At 39.8% G+C, this 26,821-nt stretch overlaps 1 protein-coding gene across 1 annotated transcript in view; it reads left to right on the forward strand.

Annotated features, from left to right (window-relative positions):
- MET (MET proto-oncogene, receptor tyrosine kinase) overlaps nucleotides 1–26,821 on the forward strand; it is a 128,898-nt gene that overhangs the window by 45,255 nt on the left and 56,822 nt on the right. The window contains exon 3 of the mRNA XM_065883727.1: nucleotides 24,991–25,182. Within this exon, the coding sequence (XP_065739799.1) occupies nucleotides 24,991–25,182 (192 nt within the window). The remainder of the gene's footprint in view (nucleotides 1–24,990; nucleotides 25,183–26,821) is intronic.

Raw genomic sequence — 26,821 nt, forward strand, 5'->3', positions numbered from 1 at the left:
TAATGCATCTCTAGCTGCAGACACATTTTGCCTTTCTCTTTTGTTACACTCATGTTTATCTATATATATTTAATCCTGCAAATATCTAAATAGGTTTAAGGTCTTAGGCACTTCGTCATGCTTTTTTGTACCTAAGCATGTGCTTTGCAGATCATAGACATTAGTGTTGATTTTGACAAAAAATTTTGTCTTCCAAAATATATGTATATATATTTACACAGTAAACAGAGACCGTCTGATTTGCTGCAATGTTTGGATAAAAGTCCTTGATAAAATCTGCAAATATATTTTTGTGACTGGATCACAGAAAGCATTGTTTTTGTCATCTCCACAAGCCACAAAGATTTATTTGAAATGCAGGTACAAAAAATATGTATGAAGAGTAGAAAGAAATTCTCACCTTTTTCTCTGTTCACTTTGTTCACATTTGTTTGGCCCAGAATGAAGTAGAGTTTGCCAAGGGAAAAGATGAGGGAATAGGAGGCATTTAATCTTCAGGGCTTATTCCTGTGCCTAAAGTCAGAGAGGTCACTGGCTTGCCCCTTCCTGAAGGCTGTAATTACAGGCAGAGGACTGTTTATTTTCCAGTAAAGTGACCAGAATCTTGAATATAAGAGATTGTTTATAAGAGTACAGCGTGAGCAGGAGTTATACAAAACCTCAGAAATAATAGGAAGGTGAAATTATTTTTCTTCATCGTCACTAATATGAGAAGGTCCAAGACTCTGGAAATGTTCTACAGTGCAATAACAGAGGCAAATATGAGGTCAAGTTAGGTGATCCTGGTACTTAAGGAACTGAATTAAATTAATAAAGAAGAGGAATTTATAATAAAATATATTCCTGATGATTCACTAAATATAAACTTATTTGTAGCTTCAACATCATGGTAAACAAGAATCAGTCAATATATTAGTAAGAAAAAATATATATATATATTAGTAAGAGTAATTGAGAAGTATTTCTAATTTGAAAAACACCAGTTACATTGTGTTTATCTAGAGCTGATGTGGAAAAAAAATGGTCAGTGTTTCATACTCTCAGCTAAACTCACTCTCATTTCAGAAGAGTCATAGGCAAACTATTGATTCCAAGTAGAATTGGGCAGACAAAGCACAAGATCAGTTCTGTTACTGGTCCAGTAGTAGGGATACTAGTCAGTGTTTGCAAAATGATGAGTAATATGTAAGTGGTGTTTTAACAATAGTAGGTATTACTTGTAATTAACAGGGAAAGAGGCGGGGGGTGGGGGGATGAATTGGGAGATTGGGATTGACATATATACACTAACATGTGTAAAATAGATAACTAATAAGAACCTGTTGTATAAAAAAATAAAATAAAATTCAAAAAAGAAAAAAAGAAAACCACTGTGCTTGACCAAGCAGCATCTCAAAAAAAAAAAAAAAAAAAAAAGCAAAAAACATTGAAAGGTCAAAGTACAGGGGTTTGACATGTACAAAGAGGACTAAAATATGTGCCTGCTTTAAAAAATGATAGAGCAGGGCTTCCCTGGTGGCGCAGTGGTTGAGAGTCCACCTGCCGATGCAGGAGACACAGGTTTGTGCCCCCGTCTGGGAAGATCCCACATGCCGCGGAGCGGCTGGGCCCGTGAGCCATGGCCGCTGAGCCTGCTCGTCCGGAGCCTGTGCTCCGCAACGGGAAAGGCCACAACAGTGAGGGGCCCACGTACCGCAAAAAAAAAAAAAAAAAAAATGATAGAGCAAATTTTGACGATTATGGTGTTTTCTATCTAGATACTTTTTAGAATCAAATGCTTACGAAAACATAAGCAGCAATTTCAGACTTTTAGGCAAACAGTGCTTTTTATGATCCTGGGTATGTGATATGATGGTGCAATAATTGCCCCCATGTCTCCTCTCCTATCGCCTTTTGTTTTTAGTGGATTCTGCACAGGAAAACATGTTCACCTCAGTGTTGAAAATTTGAAGTTCACCTTTTGTGCACAGTTATAGAAAATAAATATACCTAGAAAAGTATACACCAGGACTTTACCACACCTAACAAAAAGTTCTTTATTTTTTAAAAAAAATCCAAATTATGACAGGATCTAGGGTAACCATGGTGTAAACTATATGATATTGAGTATCTTATGACCCTGGTGATAACAATCCAATTGAATGAAGATCAACACATGAAAAAAGGATTATTAAAGATTTGAAAAGTAAACACCTAAATTTTCATAAGTAAGTATTAATTTAGTATTTGTGTGAGCTTTAGCTATTAAAGCTTTCCCTGCAGTCTCTGGGCTCTCAGAACCAGCTGTTATAGCTCCCAGTGCATTATTTAATACTCTGTATTCTGGGTATTCAAGAACTAGTAAAGAAACAGTCAAATTTTCTATTTTCTCTGCCAGTATATAATAAAGTCTCTGTTCCAGTGAATGGCTGGACAATTATTTTAATAAAAATGTTGACATAGCTTCATTTTACATTTTTTGCTACTAGCAAGACTTTCTAAATTCCAGGTAAATCACAAGTCAAACTGAACTATTGTTTGTTTTGTTTGTTTAATGCTCTGTTTCCTTCTAACCTTATTCTTGTCTATCAACCTCAACTCAGTTCCCCAGTGGCTCAGGAAACTCTCAATTGGGATTAAGTAATAGTTTTCACAACCTCTCCCATTCATTAACCCATGTGGACATTCTCAGTCTGTGCACTAGCCTTATTTAAGACCTTCTTAAGTACCATAACCAGCTGCTGGTCTTTGCACCTAACAACACCTATTTAATCCAGAAATAATATTTCCAAAGAAATCATTTTACCTATCTCGGCATTCTTCATTAACACAACCTAATTAAGTCTGCTTCTTCTATGACTTCTCCAGAAGAAAACCTGATCTCATTCATAGTAAATATGAACTTTAAAAATCTTTACTTCTTCTCGCCTTCTGCATATACACAAAGCAGAAAACAGAAAATTGTATATTATCATCCCTTACAGGCTTTTTGTTTTATTAGTGTGTTGAAAACAATACCAATAAGATAAAGCTAGATCTCCCTGACTCCATCCTCGTCCCCAAGCAATCTATTTGTTTCCAGACTGCTGCTGGAGTAATATTTCTTGAAAGCCAACCCGTGTATGTAACTGCATCCCTTAAAATAATTTGAGGGTTCCCCAATGGTTTGAGTAAAATCCACACCCTCTAGTATGATATTCAAAGGGTTTCTTAGCTTGGCCCTGGCTACTGCCTGGTGCTCCCCACACTCAGTGGTGTTCTGGCAAATGTTTAACTCTGGGGTCAGGGGGAGTAGAAGCCCCTGATTTGTAATGTTTACTGGTTTAGGTGGTGTAAATACCCCCCAAGCCAATTTCAAGCAAAGAAGGTAAAGTCACTGAATAAGAGTTAAGAAGAAATGTTCACAGTTGGCTCTGTAAGGTGGTACAAGATGGATCAAGCATACCACTGCCACCCTACCCTACTCTCAACTTTCTTTTTTTGTCTCATTCTTACTCTTTCTTTTTTTTTCTTTTTTCTACTCTCTTAGCAAATTTCAATTTTACAATACAGTGTTATCAACTATAGTTACCATGTTATATATTAGATCCTCAGACCTTATTTATCTTTTAATTGAAAGTTTGTAGCGATGAATGGATAAAGAAGATGTGGCACATATATACAATGGAATATTACTCAGCCATGAAAAGAAACAAAATTGAGTTATTTGTAGTGAGATGGATCATCCTAGAGTCTGTCATACAGAGTGAAATAAGTCAGAAAGAGAAAAACAAATACCGTATGTTAACACATATGTATGGAATCTAAAAAAAAAATGGTAGTGATGAACCTAGTTGCAGAGCAGGAATAAAGATGTAGACATAGAGAATGGACTTGAGGACACGGGGTGGGAGGGGGAAGCTGGGGCGAAGTGAGAGTAGCATCGACATATATACACTACCAGATGTAAAACAGATAGCTAGTGGGAAGCAACAGCATAGCACAGGGAGATCAGCTTGGTGCTTTGCGATGACCTAGAGGGGTGGGATAGGGAGGGCAGGAGGGAGGCTCAAGAGAGAGGGAATCTGAGGACATATGTATGCATATGGCTGATTCACTTTGGTGTACAACAGAAACTAACACAGTATTGTGAAGCAATTGTACTCCGATAAAGATCTATTAAAAAAAAAAGTTTGTACCCTTTTACTAGTCTTTCCCTATTCCCCCACCACCCCAGCCCCTGGCAACCACTTTTCTACTCTGTTTCTATGAATCCAACTTTTTTTTTTTATTCCACGTATAAGTGATATCACACAGCATTTGTTTTTCTTTGACTTATTCCACTTAGCATAGTACCCTCCAGGTTCATCCACATTGTCACAAATGACAGGATTTCCTTCTTTTGTTAAGACTGAATAATATTCCATTGTATATATATGCATATATACCGCATCTTCTTGATCTATTCATCCATTGATGGACATTTAGGTTTTTTCCGTGTCTTGGCTTTTGTGAATAGTTATGCAATGAACACGGAAGTACAAGTATCTCTTACAGATAATGGTATTGTTTCCTTTGGATAGATACTCAGAAGTGGGATTGCTGGCTCATACGGTAGTTCTGTTTTTAATTTCTTGAGGAACCTTCATAATGTTTACTGGCAGTACCAGTTTCCATTCCCACCAAAGGTGTACAAGGGTTCCCTTTTCTTCACATTCTAACAAGTATTTGCTATCTCTTGTCTTTTTGATAATAGCCATCCTAATGTGTATAAGGTGATATCTCATTGTGGTTTTAATTTGCATTTCCCTGATGATTAATTTTTCATGTTCCTGTTGGCCATTTGTGTCTTTTTTTGAAAAATGTCTATTCAGGTTCCTTGCCCATCTTTTAATTGTGTTTTGTTTTGCTATTGAGTTGTATGAGCTCCTTGTATATTTTGGACATTAACCCCTTATTGGATATGTGTCAACCTATCATACTTGCAGTTCCCAGAATCCATCAGTCTCTCTCACAGCCCTGCCTTAACACATATTATTTCACCTACCTCAAATTCCCTTTAACACTCATTTTGTCAGGTTAACATTTTCTCCCTATTTTTTTGCAACCCATTAAGGCATTTCCTTCCCCAGAAACTCCTCTCTAGCTTTCCCCTCACTCCTGATTCGGGATAAGCTGCCTTTCCTATGTACTCCAGTTAGCACCCTTTGTTTACTTCTGTCATATTCCTTACCATACTTCATAGTATTGATAATATGTTCACTGGTCCTTCATTAGCCCCTTGAAGATGTGGCCTATAGCTTTTATCTCCATACCTCTGGTACCTAACAAAATAGCTTGAACAAAATATATATTTATCAAAAGAGCAATTAGTTATGACAAATCCTCATATTTCAAATAATATAATAAAATGCTGATTAGCAAAAATAATCTTAGATAAAACAGTTTTTCTTTCTCTCCCCCAGATCCCTGAAAACTAATTTATAGAATTGGGGACTTTCCAAGAGTTAAAGAGCACTGAAGAAATTCTGGAAAGTTCTATTCACCATAACCTATGCCCCCTTCCTTACACACACACACACACACACACACACACACACACACATATACACACGTTCATACTTACACACACTCTCCTCCATGCACCAGTTTGGGAGGAAGATGAATCAAAGAACAAAAAGGAGAAGAAAAGATGAAGAAAAGGACAGTGAATAGACAGAAATTCCAGAGCTTCGTACTTAATCAAAATTGGGAAAACACAATTAAAGCCATTAAAAAGAGAAAGACAGAGTAACCTCTGTGCTCCTTAAGGCTTTCTCAAGCCTTTCAACAGAGCTTCCCCTTTGAGTGGGTGACACGGTCTGTAAGAGGGACTTAGGCAATGCCTTCTGGTGGTCATTGCTCAAGCAGTGGTACCAGTAGAAGTGCCCTCCCATGAAGTTTGCTTTTGGAATCCATAGATTTTCACTACTGACCACCAGTCTATGATTTCAAGTTGAAATATATGGGCTAAGGAAAAGAAGTTGAGCGTGAAAGTCTTTTTCAATACCACCCTTACTGTGGCCACAGAATTAGACTCCACAGTGGCACCACTTCATGGGCACTAAGTACATGCTTGGTACAGAGAGAAACTTTCTTGAGCTTGGACTTGATGTAGCTGCAGTAAAATTAGAAGAGAGTTTGGTAAGGGCCTCAGGGGCCTTGACCAGTGAGAAGGGTGGCCCACAGATTGAGGTTCCTGATAAACAGTTCTGGGCAAGAACAAGTGGAGAAGAGGAGTGAAGAGTCTCACTGCACAATGATAAGATGGAAAGAAGGGATAAGAGGTGATGACAGCGATGGCAGGCTAGAATACAGTCATGGGTTTAAACAACATATTGGGGCACAATTGAAGGACTCTGGTTTCATCCATCTTTCACGTCTCCTGGCCTTCCACTAAGACATTCATCAGCCTGTTTCTACTGAGTGTGACACTGTTAGACACACAAATAGACCATGGCTCTTACACTCTACAGGAGGAACTGCTTCTGTTTTATTGATTAGTGCAGGGTAACTGGTGTTCTGTCTTTTGAGTATCTCTTACATTTCTATGAGTAAGTACATTAAATTTTTTCTGTTAACTGAATAAAGAAAAGCAGAAAACCTCTGTACACTCAGCATTAAAATCTGCCTCACTGAGAACAACTTTCTCTATGAATCACTCTGTCACTCCTGAATGTGATTGAAGGGCAATGTGAAAGCTGCTAACCAAAACCACATGGACTTGGTCTGTTTTAGATCTGATTCACCTTAGGAAATGATGATAAAGAAGAAAACATTTTAACATTCAGAATTCCAAAGCCCCTATCATTGTAGAATTCTGAGAATTTGAATCCTAAGGATATCTCATGAGGAGAATGGATATATATATTTCACTTATTTATACATGCATTTGTACACATGTGTATGTAAGTCCATACACACATACACATAAAATATATTCTGCTCCAAGTTTTTCTCTCTTCCCGTGTATCAAGACCAGGCTCAACTTTAGCCTCTGCCATGAGCCTTCCCCAGCTGTTTAAGCCCACTCTGATCTCATCCTTATCTAATCTTATAGCATATACTACCTGTACCAGTGTTTTCAGAACTTATCTATCAACAGTGTTCTTTATACTGTACTTTGCATTATTAGCTATTTCGTGTGTCTACCTCTTGTCTCCCTATGTGCACAGTGCCTTCAAGGGATATTGAGGGAAAAGGCTGGATTATAGGTAGAAGCATTTGCTAGGGTTGGCAAATTATGACCTATTTTTGTACACCCAGCAAGTTAAGAATGGTTTTTACTTTTTTTTTTTTTCTTTGCGGTACGCAGGCCTCTCACTGCTGTGGCCTCTCCCGCTGCGGAGCACAGGCTCCGGACGCGCAGGCTCAGCAGCCATGGCTCACAGGCCCAGCCACTCTGCGGCATGTGGGATCCTTCTGGACCGAGGCACGAACCCGCGTCCCCTGCATTGGCAGGCGGACTATCAACCACTGCGCCGCCAGGGAAGCCCCTACATTTTTAAAAGGTTTAAAAAACACACACACAGACTAAACTAAAATATGCTACAGGGACCCAATGGCACTCAAAAGCTAGGATTTTTGCTCCCTAACCCTTTACAGAAAAAGGGTGCCAATCCCTGCTTTAGAGAATAATGAAAAATAATAGTGGACAGATAAGAAGTCTGACCTTACTATCTATAAATAATTCTATTAAATGGGTGTGAGTGTTTCCATTTTAGATTATTTTCTTAATCTAAATAATAAGAATTTTGGACTTTGTCCTTCTAGGTATTATGAAGACCCATTAGACTAACCAACAAAAAATAATAATAACAATAGCTATTTAAGTTATTAAGCACAAGGGCATAGACTTAGGCCTTTTCTGTTTGCTTCTGTATTCTTCCAGTTATCCAGAACAGTATTGTGGTATGGCATTATATTACTTTCCTAGAGCTGCCACAACAAATGACCACAAACTTGGTGGCTTAAAACAACAGAAATTTCTTCTCACGTAGTCCTGGAGGCCAAAAGTCCAAAATCAAGATGTCCGTCAAGGTCGTGCTCCCTCTAAAAGTTCTAGGGAAGAATCCTTCCTTGCCTCTTACAGTTCTGGTGGTTCGAGGCATTCCTTAGGTTGTAGCAGCATAACTGCAATCTCTGCCTTCATCTTCACGTGGGCATCTTCCCTGTGTATTTCTCTGTGTCCTCTCCTTTTCTTGGGAAGACACCAGACATTGGACTTAGGGCTCACACTAAATCCAGGACAATTTCATCTCAAGATTCTTAACTAATTACTTGGAAAGAGCCTATTTCCAAATAAGGTCACATTTTGAGGTTCCAGGTGGATATATGACTTTGCAGGGGAACTCTATTCACCCTACTACAGGCTTAGTAAATATTTTCGAATGACTAAATGAAGGAAGGAAGTGACCATTTAATATACTGCTGGCACTGGATTCATTTCATTTGAACCTGGAAACAATTCTATTAGATAGGTGTGTGTTTTTCCGTTTTACAAGTGAACTGAGGCTTGGAGATCTAAGTATCCACTCTAAGTTCACACAGACAATAAGGGCAGGGTCATCCCTGAACGCATGCTCTTCTCCACTAGGCTTGTGAGATTACCAATGACTAAGAAGTGGACTTGAGGAAGGAGATTATGGAATCAAGGAAATCAGACTGTCGGAGGCTAAGTATGAGATTTCCTTTAATTCAGTAGAAAAATTTTTGAGTTGGTAAGTGGATATAAACAATAAAGGAAAAGAAGAAGAGTTAAAGATGGCTGAGACCTGAGGCTTAGGGAGAGGGTGGCTATTGATGCCATATAGAAATAGGAAGCTAGATGCTGGACAGCAGAAACTGACACAGCAGTGTAAAGCAACTATACTCCCATAAAAAAAAAAAAAAAAGAGGAAGCTAGAAAAGGAGTCAGTTTGGAAAGAAAAACGATGAGTTTCAATGTCATCAATGGTACATTCAAACTTGGCCTGAAGGCAATTGCAGAGAGTGGGCTGGTCCTCAGAACAGAGAATGCGCTTGGGTGTGTGAAGTTAGGTCATCACGAGGCAGCATACATCACCTCGTGAATCACCAGTGTTGAGCCAGCAGCTGGCTGGCCAGATGCCTGGTTATGCTACGTTCATGACTGTCTGAGGCTCTACACACAGCCCGAGAGGATGCCCTTTTTTCCTTCCTAGAGACAATCAACCTTTCTTTAACTGATCCCCCGTTTTGCTCCTCTGCTAGAACTCCAACTGAGGTTTCAGGTTGTTGAAGCCATGAGGCGAGATCACTTCATCAAGGGGAATTCATGGCAGCAAAAATACTGAGGAAGCATCTTTCTTTTAAATCATGACTAAGGCCAACATCAAGCATCCTCTTCATAGCACAAAACAATGTAGTCACATTCTTAGGGTTTGACTATAGCATCCTAATAGTCTGGCCTTGCATTAAAGACCCCAAAGGGAAGGGCCTGCTCTGCCAGAGAGATTCTGCATTTTACAAAGAATCCAGGCTTCAGTGTTAATATCTTAGACTTCTGAGTACAGACTGAGAGAAGTTGAACGAAACATAAGCAGACCCCTGAGTTCAAAGCTTTGTGTCTCTGCCTGCGGTCAGTTCCATACCACCTGCCTCCAAGTCCCATATAACAAAGAGAAGAGAGCACATGAATGAAATTTAGGGAAATAAGCAAAGTGGAGTTCCTGAAATTAAAGCAGTTGAATTTTTAGCCAACTATATATCAAGCCTTAGGCAAAGAGGGACTTTCTATTTTGAAATATGTATCCCCCTGAAAACCATTATTACATGTCCAAAGAATTTGTACAAAGTATAATTATGAATACAGGTAATATTAAATTGCTTCTGTTAATTTAGTCATGGGCAAGTAGGGAAGAGAGCTGGTATGAGTGAACTGTCAAAGATCTCACAAGATAGTACATTTTAAAAAGTCTATCTGCAAGACTGGTTTAAATTATCTATAGATGAGCTAAATTTGTCCTATAGATCAATTAGAAGAATCACTATTTTAAATATATCACATCCTTAATTATACTGAATTAAATGTAATTGCATATTCACTGCATGCATCATAATTTTAATTAGGGGAAACATTTTGAATCAAATACATTGAGGTATGTAGCACTTCAGTTTTCTTTTCATTAAAAAAAAAAAGTATACATCTGAGGTTAAAAAAATATGTCCAGTGCTTGGGAAAAGGTGAAGAAAAACTAAACTATTGTTTCAAGCCTTATGAATTGTAGAGTAATTCCTATTATTTAGCCCTATGACAGTATATAAGCTTTTAGGTTAAGGAAGCAAGTCTTTAACAAGTTTAAAGAAAAACAGAACAGAATGTTTACCATTGGTTCTCAGAGTTGATGTCACATAATTATTTTAGAAGAGGATAAACCTTGCAAAGCTAAATGCTTTTCAAAACTTCTTATAGAATAGGCAGATGTATCTGGAATCTGTGTTTTGAAGCAGCCTCTGGTGGCTGGGGGACAGTGATCATTCATGGCATCTTAAACATCGTGAGCAATCATTTGTTCCAACAGTGGGCTGGTGGCAGTCTGGTGATTCCAAGCCCAGGGGGACTTTGGAAAGTCACCCATGGAGCCACAGCATGGTAGAGCTGGAAGAGAACTTTGAAATCAGTTCTCTCAACCTCTCCCTTTACAGACAAGAAGTAGGTAGCCTAATGTAGTAGTGAAGACCCTAGGGCCAGATGACCTAGGTCATCAACTCAGCAGTCTTGTTCTGCCACTGCTGGTTGTGTGACCTTTCAGTGCCTCAGTTTCCTCCTAGGATTGTTAAGAGGATTCAGTGAGTGAATATTTGGAAAGTGTTTAGAACCATGTCTGACACATTGTACACACTATGAACAAATGTTCGTTAAATAAGTAAAGTAAAACTCAGACCCAGAGAGATCACGTGATTTGCCTGAGTTCATGGGACTCATCAAATCCTAGCTGCGGTAGAACCAGTCCTATCGAGTAGGCATGCTAGTTTTTCTTCCCTCCCTGGTCCTTAGACTATCCCTAGAGTGTGCGTTTGCCTCAGAAATACTTTAGGAGCCTGTAAGTAAGTAGCACGATGCAGTATAAGGAAGACACTGTTTGAAATCAACACCTTGGATTCAAGCTCTGATAGTTACTGACAACTCTCTGAACCTCAGTTTCCTCACCTGTAGAAATATGATAATCATAACAAACCCAACTCACAGACTTGTTGAGAGGATCAGATGAGATAATGTACTTTGAAAACCATGATCCACCATGCAGATGTTATTTAACACCATTATTGTGAGCTCCTGTGAGCTGAGAAAAGCCTGCTTAGGACATCAAGAAGTTGGGCTGGACTCCAGCTTCAAGATGACAGAAGAGTAAGACGTGGAGATCACCTTCCTCCCCACAAATACATCAAAAATACATCTACATGTGAAACAACTCCTACAGAACACCTACTGAACACTGGCAGAAGACCTCAGACCTCCCAAAAGGCAAGAAACTCCCCACATAACTGGGTAGGGTAAAAGAAAAACAGAGACAAAAGAATAGTGACGGGACCTGCACCAGTGGGAGGTAACTGTGAAGGAGGAAAGGTTTCCACACACTAGGAGGCCCCTTGGCGGGCAGAGACGGCGAGTGGCAGAGTGGGGAAGCTTCAGGGCCACTGAGGAGAGCGCAGCAACAGGGGTGTGGAGGGCGAAGCAGAGAGATTCCCGCACAGAGGATTGCTGCCAACCAGCACTCACCAGCCCAAGAGGCTTGTTTGCTCACCCACCGGGACCGGTGGGGCCTGGGAGCTGAGGCTCGGGCTTTGGTCGGATCCCAGGGAGAAGACTGGGGTTAGCTGCCTGAACACAGCCTGAGGGGGGTCTAGTGCGCCACAGCTAGCTGGGAGGGAGTCTGGGAAAAAGTCTGGAGCTGCCGAAAAGGCAAGAGACTTTGTCTTGCCTCTCTGTTTCATGGTGCGCGAGGAGAGGGGATTCAGAGCACTGCGTTAGGGAGCTCCAGAGACAGGCGTGAGCCGCGCCTATCAGCACAGACCCCAGAGACGGGCATGAGACGCAAAGGCTGCTGCTGCCGCCACCAAGAAGCCTGTGTGCAAGCACAGGTCACTATACACACCTCCCCTCTTGGGAGCCTGTGCAGCCCGCCACTGCCAGGGTCCTGAGATCCAGGGACAACTTCCCCAGGAGAACGCACGGCGGCCTCAGGCTGGTACAATGTCATGCTGGCCTCTGCTGCTGCAGGCTCGCCCCACATCCGTACCCCTCCCTCCCCACGGCTTGAGTGAGCCAGAGCCCCTGAATCAGCTGCTCCTTTAACCCCGTCCTGTCTGAGCGGGAACAGATGCCCTCAGGTGACCTACACGCAGAGGCGGGGCCAAATCCAAAGCTGAACCCCGGGAGCTGTGCAAAGAAGAGAAAGGGAAATCTCTCCCAGCAGCCTCAGGAGCAGCGGATTAAATCTCCACAATCAAATTGATGTACCCTGCATCTGTGGAATACCTGAATAGACAACGAATCATTCCAAATTGAGGTGGGGGACTTTGGGAGCAATGATATATATTATTTTTTCCCTTTTTCTCTTTTGGAGTGTGTATGTATATGCTTCTGTGTGTGATTTTCTCTGTATAGCTTTCTTTTACCATTTGTCCTATGGTTCTGTCAGTCCGTTTTTGTTCTTGTTTTTTTTAGTTTAGTTTTGTTTTCTTAGTATACTTTTTAGCACTTGTTATCATCGGTGGACTTGTATGTTGGTTTGGTTGCTCTCTTCTTGTTTTTTTTTTTTTTTACTTAAAAAAAGTTTTAATTGTTATTTTTTATTTTAATAACTATTTTATTTTATTTTATCTTCTACTTTGTTTCTTTCTTTTTTTTCCCCCTTTTATTCTGAGCCGTGTGGATGACAGGCTCTTGCTACTCCAGCCAGGCATCAGAGCTGTGCCTCTGAGGTGGGAGAGCCAAGTTCAGGACACTGGTCCACAAGAGTCCTCCCAGCTCCAAGTAAAATCAAACAGCGAAAGCTCTCTCAGATATCTCCATCTCAATGCTAAGGCACAGCTCCACTCAACGACCAGCAAGCTACAGTGCTGGACACCGTGTGCCAAACAACTAGCAAGACAGGAACACAACCCTATGCATTGGCAGAGAGGCTGCCTAAAATCATAATAAGGCCACAGACACCCCAAAAAACACCAGCAGGTGTGGACCTGCCCACCAGAAAGACAAGATCCAGCCTCATCCACCAGAACACAGGCACTGGTCCCCTCCACCAGGAAGCCTACACAACCCACTGAACCAAGCTTAGCCACTGGGGACAGACACCAAAAACAACACGAACTACGAACCTGCAGGCTGCAAAAAGGAGACCCCAAACGTAGTAAGTTAAGCAAAATGAGAAGACAGAGAAACACACAGCAGATGAAGGAGCAAGGCAAAAACACACCAGGCCTAACAAATGAAGAGGAAATAGGTAGTCTACCTGTAAAAGAATTCAGAATAATGATAGTAAACATGATCCAAAATCCTGGAAATAGAATAGAGAAAATACAAGAAACATTTAACAAGGACCTAGAAGAACTAAATAGCAAACAAACAGTGATGAACAGCACAATAAATGAAATTAAAAATTCTCTAGAGGGATCCATAGCAGAAAAACAGTGGCAGAAGAACGGATAAGTGACCTGGAAGATAAAATAGTGGAAATAACTACTGCAGAGCAGAATAAAGAAAAAAGAATGAAAAGAATTAAGGACAGACTCAGAGACCTCTGGGACAACATTAAACGCAACAACATTCAAATTATAAGGGTCAAAAAAAAAAAAATAAAAAAATTATAAGGGTCCCAGAAGAAGAAGAGAAAAAGAAAAGGATGAGAAAATATTTGAAGAGATTATAGTTAAACACTTCCCTAATATGGATAAGGAAATAGTTAATCAAGTCCAGGAAGCACAGAGAGTCCCATATAGGATACATCCAAGGAGAAACACACCAAGACACATATTAACCAAACTATTAAAATTAAATACAAAGAAAAAATATTAAAAGCAGCAAGGGAAAAATGACAAATAACGCACAAGGGAATCCCCATAAGGTTAACAGCTGATCTTTTAGCAGAAACTCTGCAAGCCAAAAGGGAGTGGCAGGACATATTTAAATTGATGAAGGAGAAAAACCTACAACCAAGATTACTCTACCCAGCAAGGATCTCATTCAGATTAGACGGAGAAATTAAAACCTTTACAGACAAGCAAAAGCTAAGAGAATTCAGCACCACCAAACCAGCTTTACAACAAATGCTAAAGGAACTTCTCTAGGCAGGAAACACAAGAAAAGGGAAAGACCTACAATAACAAACCTAAAACAATTAAGAAAATGGGAATAGGAACATACATATCGATAATTACCTTAAGTGTAAATGGATTAAATTCTCCAACCAAAGGACAGAGACTGGCTGAATGGATACATAAACAAGACCCGTATATATGCTGTGTACAAGAGACACACTTCAGACCTAGGGACACATACAGACTGAAAGTAAGAGGATGGAAAAACATATTCCATGCAAATGGAAATCAAAAGAAAGCTGGAGTAGCAATTCTTATGTCAGACAAAATAGACTTTAAAACAGAGACTATTACAAGAGACAAAGAAGGACACTACATAATAATCAAGGAATCAATCCAAGAGGAAGATATAACAATTGTAAATATTTAAGCACCCAACATAGGAGCACCTCAATACATAAGGCAAATACTAACAGCCATAAAATGGGAAATCGACAGTAACACAATCATAGTAGGGGACTTTAACACCCCACTTTCACCAATGGACAGATCATCCAAACTGAAAATAAATAAGGAAACGCAAGCTTTAAATGATACATTAAACAAGATGGAATTAATTGATATTTATAGCACATTCCATCCAAAAACAACAGAATACACATTCTTCTCAAGTGCTCATGGAACATTCTCCAGGATAGATCATATCTTGGGTCACAAATCAAGCTTTGGTAAATTTAAGAAAATTGAAATCGTATCAAGTATCTTTTCCAACTGCAACGCTATGAGACTAGATATCAATTACAGGAAAAAATCTGTAAAAAATACAAACACGTGGAGACTAAACAATACACTATTTAATAACCAAGAGATCACTGAAGAAATCAAAGAGGAAGTCAAAAAAATACCTAGAAACAAATGACAATGAAAACATGATACCCAGAACCTGTGGAATGCAGCAAAAGCAGTTCTAAGAGGGCAGTTTATAGCAATACAATCCTACCTTAAGAAACACCTCAAATAACCACCTTACACCTAAAGCAATTAGAGAAAGAAGAACCCCAAAATTAGCAGAAGGAAAGAAATCATAAATATCAGAAATAAATGAAAAATAAATGAAGGAAGCAATATCAAAGATCAATAAAACTAAAAGCTGGTTCTTTGACAAGATAAACAAAATTGATAAACCATTAGGCAGATTCCTCAAGAAAAAAAGGGAGAAGACAAATCAATAGAATTAGAAATGAAAAAGGAGAAGTAACAACTGACACTGCAGAAATACAAAGGATCATGAGAGATTACTACAAGCAACTCTATGCCAGTAAAATGGACAACCTGGAAGAAATGGACGAATTCTTAGAAATGCACAACCTTCCGAGACTGAACCAGGAAGAAATAGAAAATATGAACAGACCGATCAAAAGCACTGAAATTGAAACTGTGATTAAAAATCTTCCAACAAACAAGAGCCCAGGACCAGATGGCTTCACAGGGGAATTCTATCAAACATTTGGGGAAGAGCTAATGCCTATCCTTCTCAAACTCTTCCAAAATATAGCAGAGGGAGAAGCACTCCCAAACTCATTCTACGGGGCCACCATCACCCTGATACCAAAACCAGACAAAGATGTCACAAAGAAAGAAAACTACAGGCCAATATCACTGATGAACATAGCTGCAAAAATCCTCAACAAAATACTAGCAAAGAGAATCCAACAGCACATTAAAAGGATCATACACCATGATCAAGTGGGGTTTATCCCAGGAATGCAAGGATTCTTCATTATACGCAAATCAATCGATGTGATACACCATATTAACAATTTGAAGGAGAAAAACCATATGATCATCTCAATAGATGCAGAGAAAGCTTCGGACAAAATTCAACACCCATTTATGATAAAAACCCTGCGGAAAGTAGGCATAGAGGGAACTTTCCTCAACATAATAAAGGCGATATATGACAAACCCACAGCCAACATCATCCTCAAAAGTGAAAAACTGAAACCATTTCCACTAAGATCAGGAACAAGACAAGGTTGCCCACTCTCACCACTGTTATTCACCATAGTTTTGGAGGTTTTAGCCAAAGCAACCACAGAAGAAAAGGAAATAAAAGGAATCCAAATCAGAAAAGAAGAAGTAAAGCTGTCACTGTTTGCAGATGACATGATACTATACATGGGGAATCCTAAAGATGCTTCCAGAAAACTACCAGAGCTAATCAATGAATTTGGTAAAGTGGCAGGATACAAAGTTAATGCACAGAAATCTCTTGCATTCCTATACACTAATGATGAAAAATCTGAAAGTGAAATTGAGAAAATATTCCCATTTACCACTGCAGCAAAAAGAATCAAATAACTAGGAATAAATCTACCTTAGGAGACAAAAGACCTATATGCAGAAAATTATAAGACACTGATGAAAGAAATTAAAGATGATACAAATAGATGGAGAGATATACCATGTTCTTATATTGGAAGAATCAGCATTGTGAAAATGACTATACTACCCAAAGCAAACTACAGAGTCAATGGAATCCCTATCAAACTACCACTGACATTTTTCACAGAACTAGAACAAAAAAATTCACAATTTTTATGGGAACACGAAAGACCCTGAATAGCCAAAGCAATCTTGAGAAAGAAAACCGGAGCTGGCGAAATAAGGCTTCCTGACTTCAGACTATACTACAAAGCTACAGTAATCAAGACAGTATGGTACTGGCACAGAAACAGAAATATAGATCAATGGAACAGGATAGAAAGCCCAGAGGTAAACCCACGCACATATGGTCACCTTATCTTTGATAAAGGAGGCAAGAATGTAGAGTGGAGAAAAGACAGCCTCTTCAATAAGTGGTGCTGGGAAAACTGGACAGCTACATATAAAAGAATGAAATTAGAACACTCCCTAACACCACGCACAAAAATAAACTCAAAATGGATTAAAGACCTAAATGTAAGGCCAGACACTATAAAACTCTTAGAGGAAGACATAGGCAGAACACTCTGTGACATAAATCACAGCAAGATCCTTTTTGCCCCACCTCCTAGAGAAATGGAAATAAAAACAAAAATAAACAAATGGGACCTAATGAAACTTAAAAGCTTTTGCACAGCAAAGGAAACCATAAACAAGGCGAAAAGACAACCCTCAGAATGGGAGAAAATATTGCAAATGAAGCAACTGACAAAGGATTAATCTCCAAAATGTACAAGCAGCTCATTCAGCTCAATATCAAAACAACAAACAACCCAATCCAAAACTGAGCAGAAGACTTAAATAGACATTTCTCCAAAGAAGATATACAGATTGCCAACAAACACATGAAAGAATGCTCAACATCATTAATCATTAGAGAAATGCAAATCAAAACTTCAACGAGGTATCATCTCTCACCGGTCAGAATGGCCATCATCAAAAAATCTACAAACAATAAATGCTGGAGAGGGTGTGGAGAAAAGGGAACCCTCTTGCACTGTTGATGGTTATGTAAATTGATACAGCCACTATGGAGAACAGTTTGGAGATTCCTTAAAAAATTAAAAATAGAACTACCATATGACCCAGCAATCCCACTACTGGGCATATACCCTGAGAAAACCATAATTAAAAAAGAGTCCTGTACCAAAATGTTCATTGCAGCTCTGTTTACAATAGCCAGGACATGGAAGCAACCTAAGTGTCCATCAACAGATGAACAGATAAAGAAAATGTGGCACATATATACAATGGAATATTACTCAGGCATAAAAAGAAACAAAATCGAGTTATTTGTAGTGAGGTGGATGGATCTAGAGTCTGTCATACAGAGTGAAGTAAGTCAGAAAGAGAAGAACAAATACCGTATGCTAACACATATATATGGAATCTAAAAAAAAAAAAATTGTCATGAGGAACCTAGGGAATAAAGACACAGACCTACTAGAGAATGGACTTGAGGGTACAGGGAGGGGGAAGGGTAAGCTGGGACAAAGTGAGAGAGTGGCATGGACATATATACACTAGCAAACGTAAAATAGCTAGTGGGAAGCAGCCGCATAGCACTGGGAGATCAGCTCGGTGCTTTGTGACCACCTAGAGGGGTGGGAGGGAGGGAGACACAAGAGGGAAGAGATATGGGGACATATGCATATGTATAACTGATTCACTTTGTTATAAAGCAGAAACTAATACACCATTTTAAAGCAATTATACTCCAATAAAGATGTTAAAAAAAAAAAAAGTTGGGGTGGAGAGAGTAGTTAATCGGCTCTCTTCACTTTCTTACCTCCCATTTATTCACTGTTTTCTTTAAAATTTATTTTTATAATGACATAGTAATATATACAAAAGAATAATGTACTATATACATGTATGTATTGTGAGTGTGTATGCTAAATAAAACAGATACTGATTCTCTACCACGAAGCTGAAAAAAGAGAATATTACCAATGCCTTTGAAGGCCTCATGTGTCACACCCAGTCTTATTCCTACCTTCCTGCCCCAGAAAAGTGGGCAAACGGCAATTGTGAATTGTTTGTTCATCTTTCCCTTGCCTTTACTTGTGCTACACATGTGTATAACCTAAACAACGTATTGTACTGGATGATTTTATTTCTTTTTCCCTCTTGAATCAAGTATCTTGAGCTCTATGGTATCTTCCTGTACCCTTGTACTATCCACTGTTCTTATTCATTGTCACTATTTCCCCTCCCCCATCCAATAAAACACATTACTTTTTTTTTTTTTTAGCTGAGTTGGGTCTTAGTTGCCGCACGGGCTTTCTCTAGTTGCAGCAAGCGGGGGCTACTCTTTGTTAAGGTGCGCAGACTTCTCATTGCAGTGGCTTCTCTTGTTGCAGAGCACAGGCTCTAGGCGCACAGGCTTCAGTGGTTGTGGCACACAGGCTCAGTAGTTGTGGCTCGCGGTCTCTAGAGCACAGGCTCAGTATTTGTGGTGCACCGGCTTTGTTGCTCCGCGATATGTGGGATCTTCCCGGACCAGGGATCGAACCGTGTTCCTTTCATTGGCAGGCGGATTCTTAACCCCTGCACCACCAGGGAAGTCCCAAAACACATTACTTCTGTCATTCAAAAGACATCGTAAAGAGAGACTTTAGGAGAGAGCCAGGCTTCAGGTTTACATGAGCAGGGAGTGGGTGTCAGTGGCCAGCGGGAGGGGGCCATCAGCTGCCAAAGTAAATGCAAGAATCCAAAAATGGGAAGGGTCTTGTGTCAGGATAGTCACTCTGAGATTCCCATGGTGTCCTAGATGGTCCCCTGACCATCTTAATGGAAAATCTTAATGCCTTAGTGGAAAAAAGACTAAGCATGTTAATCAAGGCAGGTTAGGATGTCATACTAAGGGGACTGGACTTTTCCTGCAGGCCTCCGGGAAGCAATTAAAATTTTGAAGAAGGAAGTAACTGCTTCAAGGCAGATGAGATGGGAGACAGGAAGGCCAGTGAGGAACACCTATCCTGGGGCAGGCGTGCAGGGGTGGCTGGAGAGCTGCACAGGAGAGACACTGCAGACAGAGTTGAGCGAGACCTAGCAACTGCTTGGATGTGAGAGATGCTGGAGAAAGAGGAGTTGGTGATGGCTGAAATTTCGAGTGACCGGGTTGGAATAATGTTCGTTAACCAAAATAGGTGACAAAGAGGTAAATTTGAGAGCCATGCTAACTAGAGCAGCCCAAAATGCTAGTGGTCATCTCTGTGCCATGGTCCAGAAAATAATGATTAATTCCAGCCTTTCTCTCAGAAAAGGAATCAGGGGTGGGCAAATCTATCAATACATTTCCTTCTTTGAAGCGTTGTGGATTTACATGTTAAATGATAACTTTCGTTAAGTGATTCCAACTCTCTTAGAGTTACAACTTCCCTAGCTTTCGGTTTCTCATACATAAAGTGAGGGACTGGAGTAAGATGGTCTCTAAGGTCCTTTCCATTTTTCTAATTGTACAACTCTCGGAACTTTGCCCAGAATAGTAAACAGTAGCAAAAGCAATTCATGAGCTTGAGAGTCAGAGAGAGTTAAATTCGAATGCCTGTTCCAGTGTGAACCTGTGGCCGCCACCTTTGGCTGCCCTGTGTCTCCTCCTGAAACTCAGTGTGATAAAACCTCACAGGGCTGCTGTGAGTCTGCTTGTACGTGAAAATGCCCAACTCAGTGCCTGGCACAGTGTAGGTGCAGGGTAAAGATTGATTTCCTCCCTCCCTTCCTTCCTTCCTTCCTTCTTCCTCCCTTTGTTACCAAAGAGAGAGCATTAGTCTGGCTCCTCAACTGGTGCTGGGGGAAAACTTTCTCTGTAAGGCTCTTCTGCAGTGCCCCAAAGCAGCTGTTGTACCAGAGAACTGCTTTTCACCAGCTACGTTCACTTTTACCCCAAAATACAAGACCTTTGGCTTTAAGAGAAGCACGAGTGGCAAGGAGACCCCCCGGCAGTGGGTCTGTAGTTGTTCTTCCAGCTGGACGCAGTCCCACTCCAACATCACACCAGGAACTGTGTGTAAAGTGGTGAGAAGTCACCCCATCTTTCCTGCACAAATGAGCAACAAACACATTCACTCGTTACCTGTAAGGGACATGGTGAATCAGATGGAGTATTTACAAGATACCTTACCTTTGCAATGCTGAGAGTTTAAACCAAGGCTCCCTCTAATAGTTAAAGGTCTAACTATTCAAGCATTAACGACAACCCGCAGCTCTGTAAGCCAGTTCCTGCCACCCTGACCCCAGGCGTCGAGTTTATCACGATTCTCAGCAGGAAGAGACAAGGAGTAGTCCCCCTCTCCTGCAGCGAACACTGGAATGTTACGTTTTCCTCGAAGTTAGTGCCCCTCTCCTGCAGATCTCAGCTGAGGAGAAAATGAAAAAGAAAAAGGTTGGGGTCCCCTGGCTTCTGAAATTTGAATGCCACTTGACCCTGACATGATGTTTGGTTTTCGGCTCCATTGCACAATTTTTTAAGATCAAGGAGTTCTGTACATCCTATTCCAACATTGTTCAATGTTTCTATACTTTGGAATTTGTTTGTGGGGGGGTGGGGGACAGGAATCCCTCTCAGTCCTTGAGGAAGTACCATTTAGAGACCTTACTGTTTCCTGAAGGAGAAGCCTTGAAGTGTGGAATATAAATATTGCATTAACTCTGATGCAGAGTTCTACACTTATTAAGCCTTACATGTGAGAAAACAGACACATAGAAGCTAAAGTTCTGGTCCTGTTTCTCTCCCTTCATTTAGAAAAGATCAGTGAGGTCCTGCAGGTTTGCAGACACTCAGATGCATCTAAACCTCTGTTCTCCAGCTCGCCCTATTCAGCAAGGCAGACCACAAAGCAAGCTGGGTAGGCAAATGAGCTTTATGCCTGGTTACTTTGCAAATTGGAGTATAATTGCATTAATTTTTCAGCAGGCAGTTGTTAAATACCTACAGTGTGCTAGGCAGTGTACACAGTGGGGATAAAAGATAAATGAGACAGTTCCTGGACTCTTGTTGATAGTAGGCTGCTACTAGTTTACAACCTAAGACTCTACTCCACAATTTGCCAATTGTTTTATATGCTGATGAATCCATCATATCTCCACCAGCACCGAACCCCAAGTCAAGTCTGAGGCTTTAAAGTTCCCAGAATGCCACCTAGACATTGGAAAAAAGGGAGAACAAGAAATGAACAAAATCACAGAAGCTGACTCTGAAGAGCAGCCACCTCTATAACGGAATACTTCAGAAGGGCTTTGATTTAAAAATGTCCTCTGCTCCTTTAAGAAGCTTCCCTGGTTCTAGCACTCTCTGCAAAATGGATGATTGATCACCAATGGAAACTTAATTACCAATTAATTGGTAACTATTGAACTGACAGTACATCTCAGTTATCTGCTACTCCTCAGAGCAATCTATAGCACTTTAGTGAAGAAAAGTTTCCAATTAAATAGTAAAATAGCACTCACAAATATATCAAAAAATGTCTAGAACTAGAACATCTTATTAGAAGTCATAGATTTAGCATCTCTGAGACTCTCTGTTTGCTAACGTATCACCATTTAAAATAAAAAAGTAGTTGTTGCTATATAAAACAGGATGTTAGGTGATATTTAACCATAAAAGTTAATACATGTAAGAACTTTGCATTCAATGTGACAGAAGTTTGACATTAAGGAGTAAGGTTATTTTACATACGGGTAACTAAATTTTTTATTTCAGTTTGTTCTTAAGCACTAAGTTGGTTTGAAATATGCTCTAACAACTTCCTGATTATTACAAATATAATAGGACAATAATAGAAAATCTCTAATCTTCAAATCATTTTCCTGGACTTGTAGCTACATACAAAGATGTGTAAAACTGAGCTGTTTCTCTCTTTCTTCAAGTTAGACTTTGCCTTCTTTATACACCTTCTTGCCCCCCATTATCTTCCCCAAAGTTACCAATTTGCAATTATCTTGTCAGGACAGTCGGGGTCAGTCACTCCATTTGTCCCTTATAAACTCATAAACTATCCCTATTCCTGAAAAAAAAATAGCTTTAGTAATATTGGTTCATATCTTCACACTCATTCCCCATCTACCCATAATTGACTTACTTACTTGTTCATTTATTCAATTAGTATTTATTAAACATCTACTATGTGTGATATTTCATCTACTACTAGCAATACAGTGGTAAACAAGCAGGGTCCCTAAAGACAGGGAGCCACTTGGGAGAAGTCTCACATCACTCTTATATCACACAAGCGAATAGTAGTTGCAGCTATAATGAGTGCTATTTCACATAGTAAATGGTATTATGACAGTCTATAATAGAAGCATTTGACCTAGATATTGGGGTCAGGGCAGGCCTTCTGAGGAACTGATGACAAGCTGAGATCTGAAGGAGGCATTGGAGGTGGAAGGAGCATTCCAGGCAGAGGGAACAGCATGTGCAGAGGCCCTGTCATGGAGGACACATAGCTATTTAGAGAACTAAGAGAAGGCCAGCTCACTAGAGCATAGAGAGCAAGGAAGAACACAGCGCAGGGTGAGTCTGGAGAATTTGAGCAGGAACCAGATGATGCAGGATCCAATGGGGCATATTAAAAGTTTTGTCCTTGATCCGAAGAGCAATGGGGAAATGTTCAGTGTTTTAAGCAGAGTGACATGATGAGATTTGTGGTTTAAAAAGAAAATTTGGCTGCAGTGTGGAGAATGGACCTAGAAAGAGATTAGATGAGATTGGACGGGGCAGGTCCAGTTAAGAAGCCATTGTCATAGTTCAGGAAAGGATGGAGGTGCCTTCGATGAAGGTTGCCGTGGTAGAGATAGAGAAAACTGTAGAGACCCAGGAGATATTTAGAAAGTGCAATTGATGGGAATTGGTGATGGACTGTGTATGGGGAGGAATGACGGATGACACTTAGATTTCTGACTTGTGCACCTGGAGAAATGGTGCAGCCATTTGCTGGGGTGCATTATATCACAAGGTCAGGCATGGGGGAAGATTGTGGTTTCTACTTTGGTCATGTTGAGCCTGAGGTCTTTGAGACATCTGAGTTCAGATTTCATAGGCAGTTTGATAAATGCACAGTCAGCTCAGAGGAGCAAGTTAGCCTAGAGGTACAAATGTGAGTGTCAACTAAATAGAGTAAAACTGAGATATCCTGGGTGGAGGGTATGAAGAGTGAGTGAGCAGAGGAGCAGCCCTAGGATGGAGTCTTGAGAAACTCTAACATTGACAGGCAAGCATGGATGGTCCTGCAAAGGAGACAAATGTTACAATCTGAGAAGTAATAGAAGGAAGATCAGCAGACTGAGGTGTCAAGGTGAAGGGAGGGATCCATAGTACTTAAATTGTCATATATTAGTGAACAATGTTCTTTAAATCCTTTCACTTAAAGTTAAAGCTAAAAGATAAATACCTGATTTAGTGGTAATTGCCTTTTAGTTAGCTGGTTAACAAAGCATTTGATGCACAACTTTTACATTTTTTGAGCCTTTTACCATAATGAGGACAAATACTCTGTGTTCTCTGTGCTGGGTTCTATTATAAGAGATTTCTGTAAACTAGCTCATTTAATCTTTACAACAGCTCTGTAAGGTAAGTACATTTCTGTAATTCTCTCAATTTTACAAATGGAGGAACTATAACAGAGATAACATGAATTTCACAAACACAGGGAGGTTATAGAAATTACATACAACGAGTAACCATTAAGGACCAGGGTTTGATGCAGGCACCTAGGTCTAGAGTCTGTGCTCTGCCACTTCCCCATGAATTATCCCCACCACCCCACTGCACACAAATGCACAAAGGAGCACGTTTTAAAATATAATGTCCTAGTGTGATTCTGACATTTATGATTATTTCAGTTGATATTCATCTCATTGGACTTGCCTGCTAGAAGCATTACCTTCATGTCCAGGCCTGAAACATTCATAGTTTTGTTTTTCTTTTACTAGCACCAGCTAAGTTCCATTTTTATGTACGTACATATCAAACCATGATACAAACTGTGAGGGAAAGATTTGCCCCTAGTTTTAGAGTCTGTATATACACAGCAGCACCTACTGGTACTAGAGTCATTTAGGTCACTAGAATTGTTTCTGCCTCTCTGGGACTATTTGTCTATTTGCAAACTGTCTATTATCTTTGCCATTCCCTCCAAGCTCTAAAAAGACACACCAAAAAGTTTCTTAATAGCTTGCTCACATCTGGACTCACATTAATTCTATGACCATATTTTATTCCAGACACTTTTGAGAAATTCATCAGGCTGCGAAGTGCGCAGTGATGAATACCGAACGGAGTTTACCACAGCTTTGCAGCGCGTTGACTTATTCATGGGCCAGTTCAACCAAGTCCTCTTAACATCTATATCCACCTTTATTAAAGGAGACCTCACCATCGCTAATCTTGGAACATCAGAGGGTCGATTCATGCAGGTACATACTTTCTGCGAGTGGCTGTGTCTGTTTTATCCGGTGTTATGCAGTTAATTTCCTTCTCTTTTTACAGTAAGGTGTTTGCAAATACTGTAAGTGAAAATCACAGTGGAAGCTAGAGGCATAGACTGAAAGCAAAGCAATGAAGCTTGGTCCACGTTTTATGAAGTGTATGGCCTATTTTCTGTTGTTAAATTCTTAAAGCTTTCAGTTTAAATGTGGTTGCTTTAATTTTCTTGCCTGGAATGGTTTGGGGTATTTTTTTCCATTCATGATTTCTATCACATGATTGGAAAATAAAATGAAACAATTAAAGCGCTTCCAGGCGATGTTTTCCTATTTCAAGGGAAGCTACGGATCAAAAGAGAGCTATTGTGTGAACCGTGCGTCTCCATGAGAAGAAACATTCACATCATTGAGAAATATTGGCAGGAGTTAGGAAGGGACGTTATCATCAAAATCCCATTGTAACTCCAGTTCTCCTGATTCTGCAAAATGATGGGGTCAGACACAAAAAAGTGCAAACACTGGGAAAAAAAGATCCGGATTTTGTTAAGAAATGCCTTTAATGGATAGCAACAGTATTTCCATACAATAAAAGTTCACATTTCAGACTTGCAGTTATCGTGTCCCCTAGATACAAGAACCCTAGCACTTTGCAGAAATTAAAATGCTCTCGTGTTGGGTCTGTTTTGCTGCTCTAATAGTTATTGGTAGTGCTTTCAACATGAGTTCATTAGTAGATTCTTGGTTAATGCACAGTGACGATGGTATCTATTGGAAATGTTGACTTTCCACAAAGACTAGAAATTTCTTTTAAAGAAGGATGTTTATTTCATAATCATCTGACATAATTAACAGCCCAGTCCGGCAATGACTTTTAGTAAACGAATTGAGGACGATGATGTTTTCCTATGGCTTGCCCATCTGTACATTCTCTATCTGTATTCTTTAACAAATATATTTCTTAAAAGTTACCACTGTCTTAGAGCAGTCTGGGTACTGATCAGATGTTTTTCTTGTACTAATGGGCATGGTGGAATTTTTTCAAAATCATGAAACGTGTAAATACAGCTTTCCCACCTCAAAATGAATCATATATTGTAGATCCTGTTATCTAAATAATCCCACACTTGGTCTCCCCTCCTCCTTTTGCTTCACAATTAACTACACTTTTGCTCCCACTCCCCCAGCCCAGTGTTCTTATTCACCCACTTCAGAACATTCAGTGCTGTCCTTAACTCCTCAAAATGTGAAGGAGAGATGCCCAGTCTCCTCCCACACAGACAAGCACTCTAACATATTTGAAATATGATCGTATCTATTATCCTTGTAAAATGTGTTTGTTATGTGGTGTTTATATGTGTTTTTAGTTTACGTTGATGTTATTCTGTAGAATTCCAAGAAAAATCTAGAGGATGACTGAATTCCTCTATTGAATTTCTGTTGTGTTCACTATGTTGATTTGCTTCCCTTTATCTTTTTTCTCCTTTTCTTTTTTTCTTAATTGTCTAATACCTCACCAATCCAGTTCCATATTAATAAACTTTCTACAGTCACTTTAGGTCTGACACTTTTTCACATCATAAGGTTCCTGGCCTATTTCCAGATTCTAAAGAATTCCATTTTTAGATAGATT

The sequence above is a fragment of the Phocoena phocoena genome, chromosome 9 (assembly GCF_963924675.1).
Source record: "Phocoena phocoena chromosome 9, mPhoPho1.1, whole genome shotgun sequence".
In the NCBI taxonomy this organism is placed as follows: Eukaryota; Metazoa; Chordata; class Mammalia; order Artiodactyla; family Phocoenidae; genus Phocoena; species Phocoena phocoena.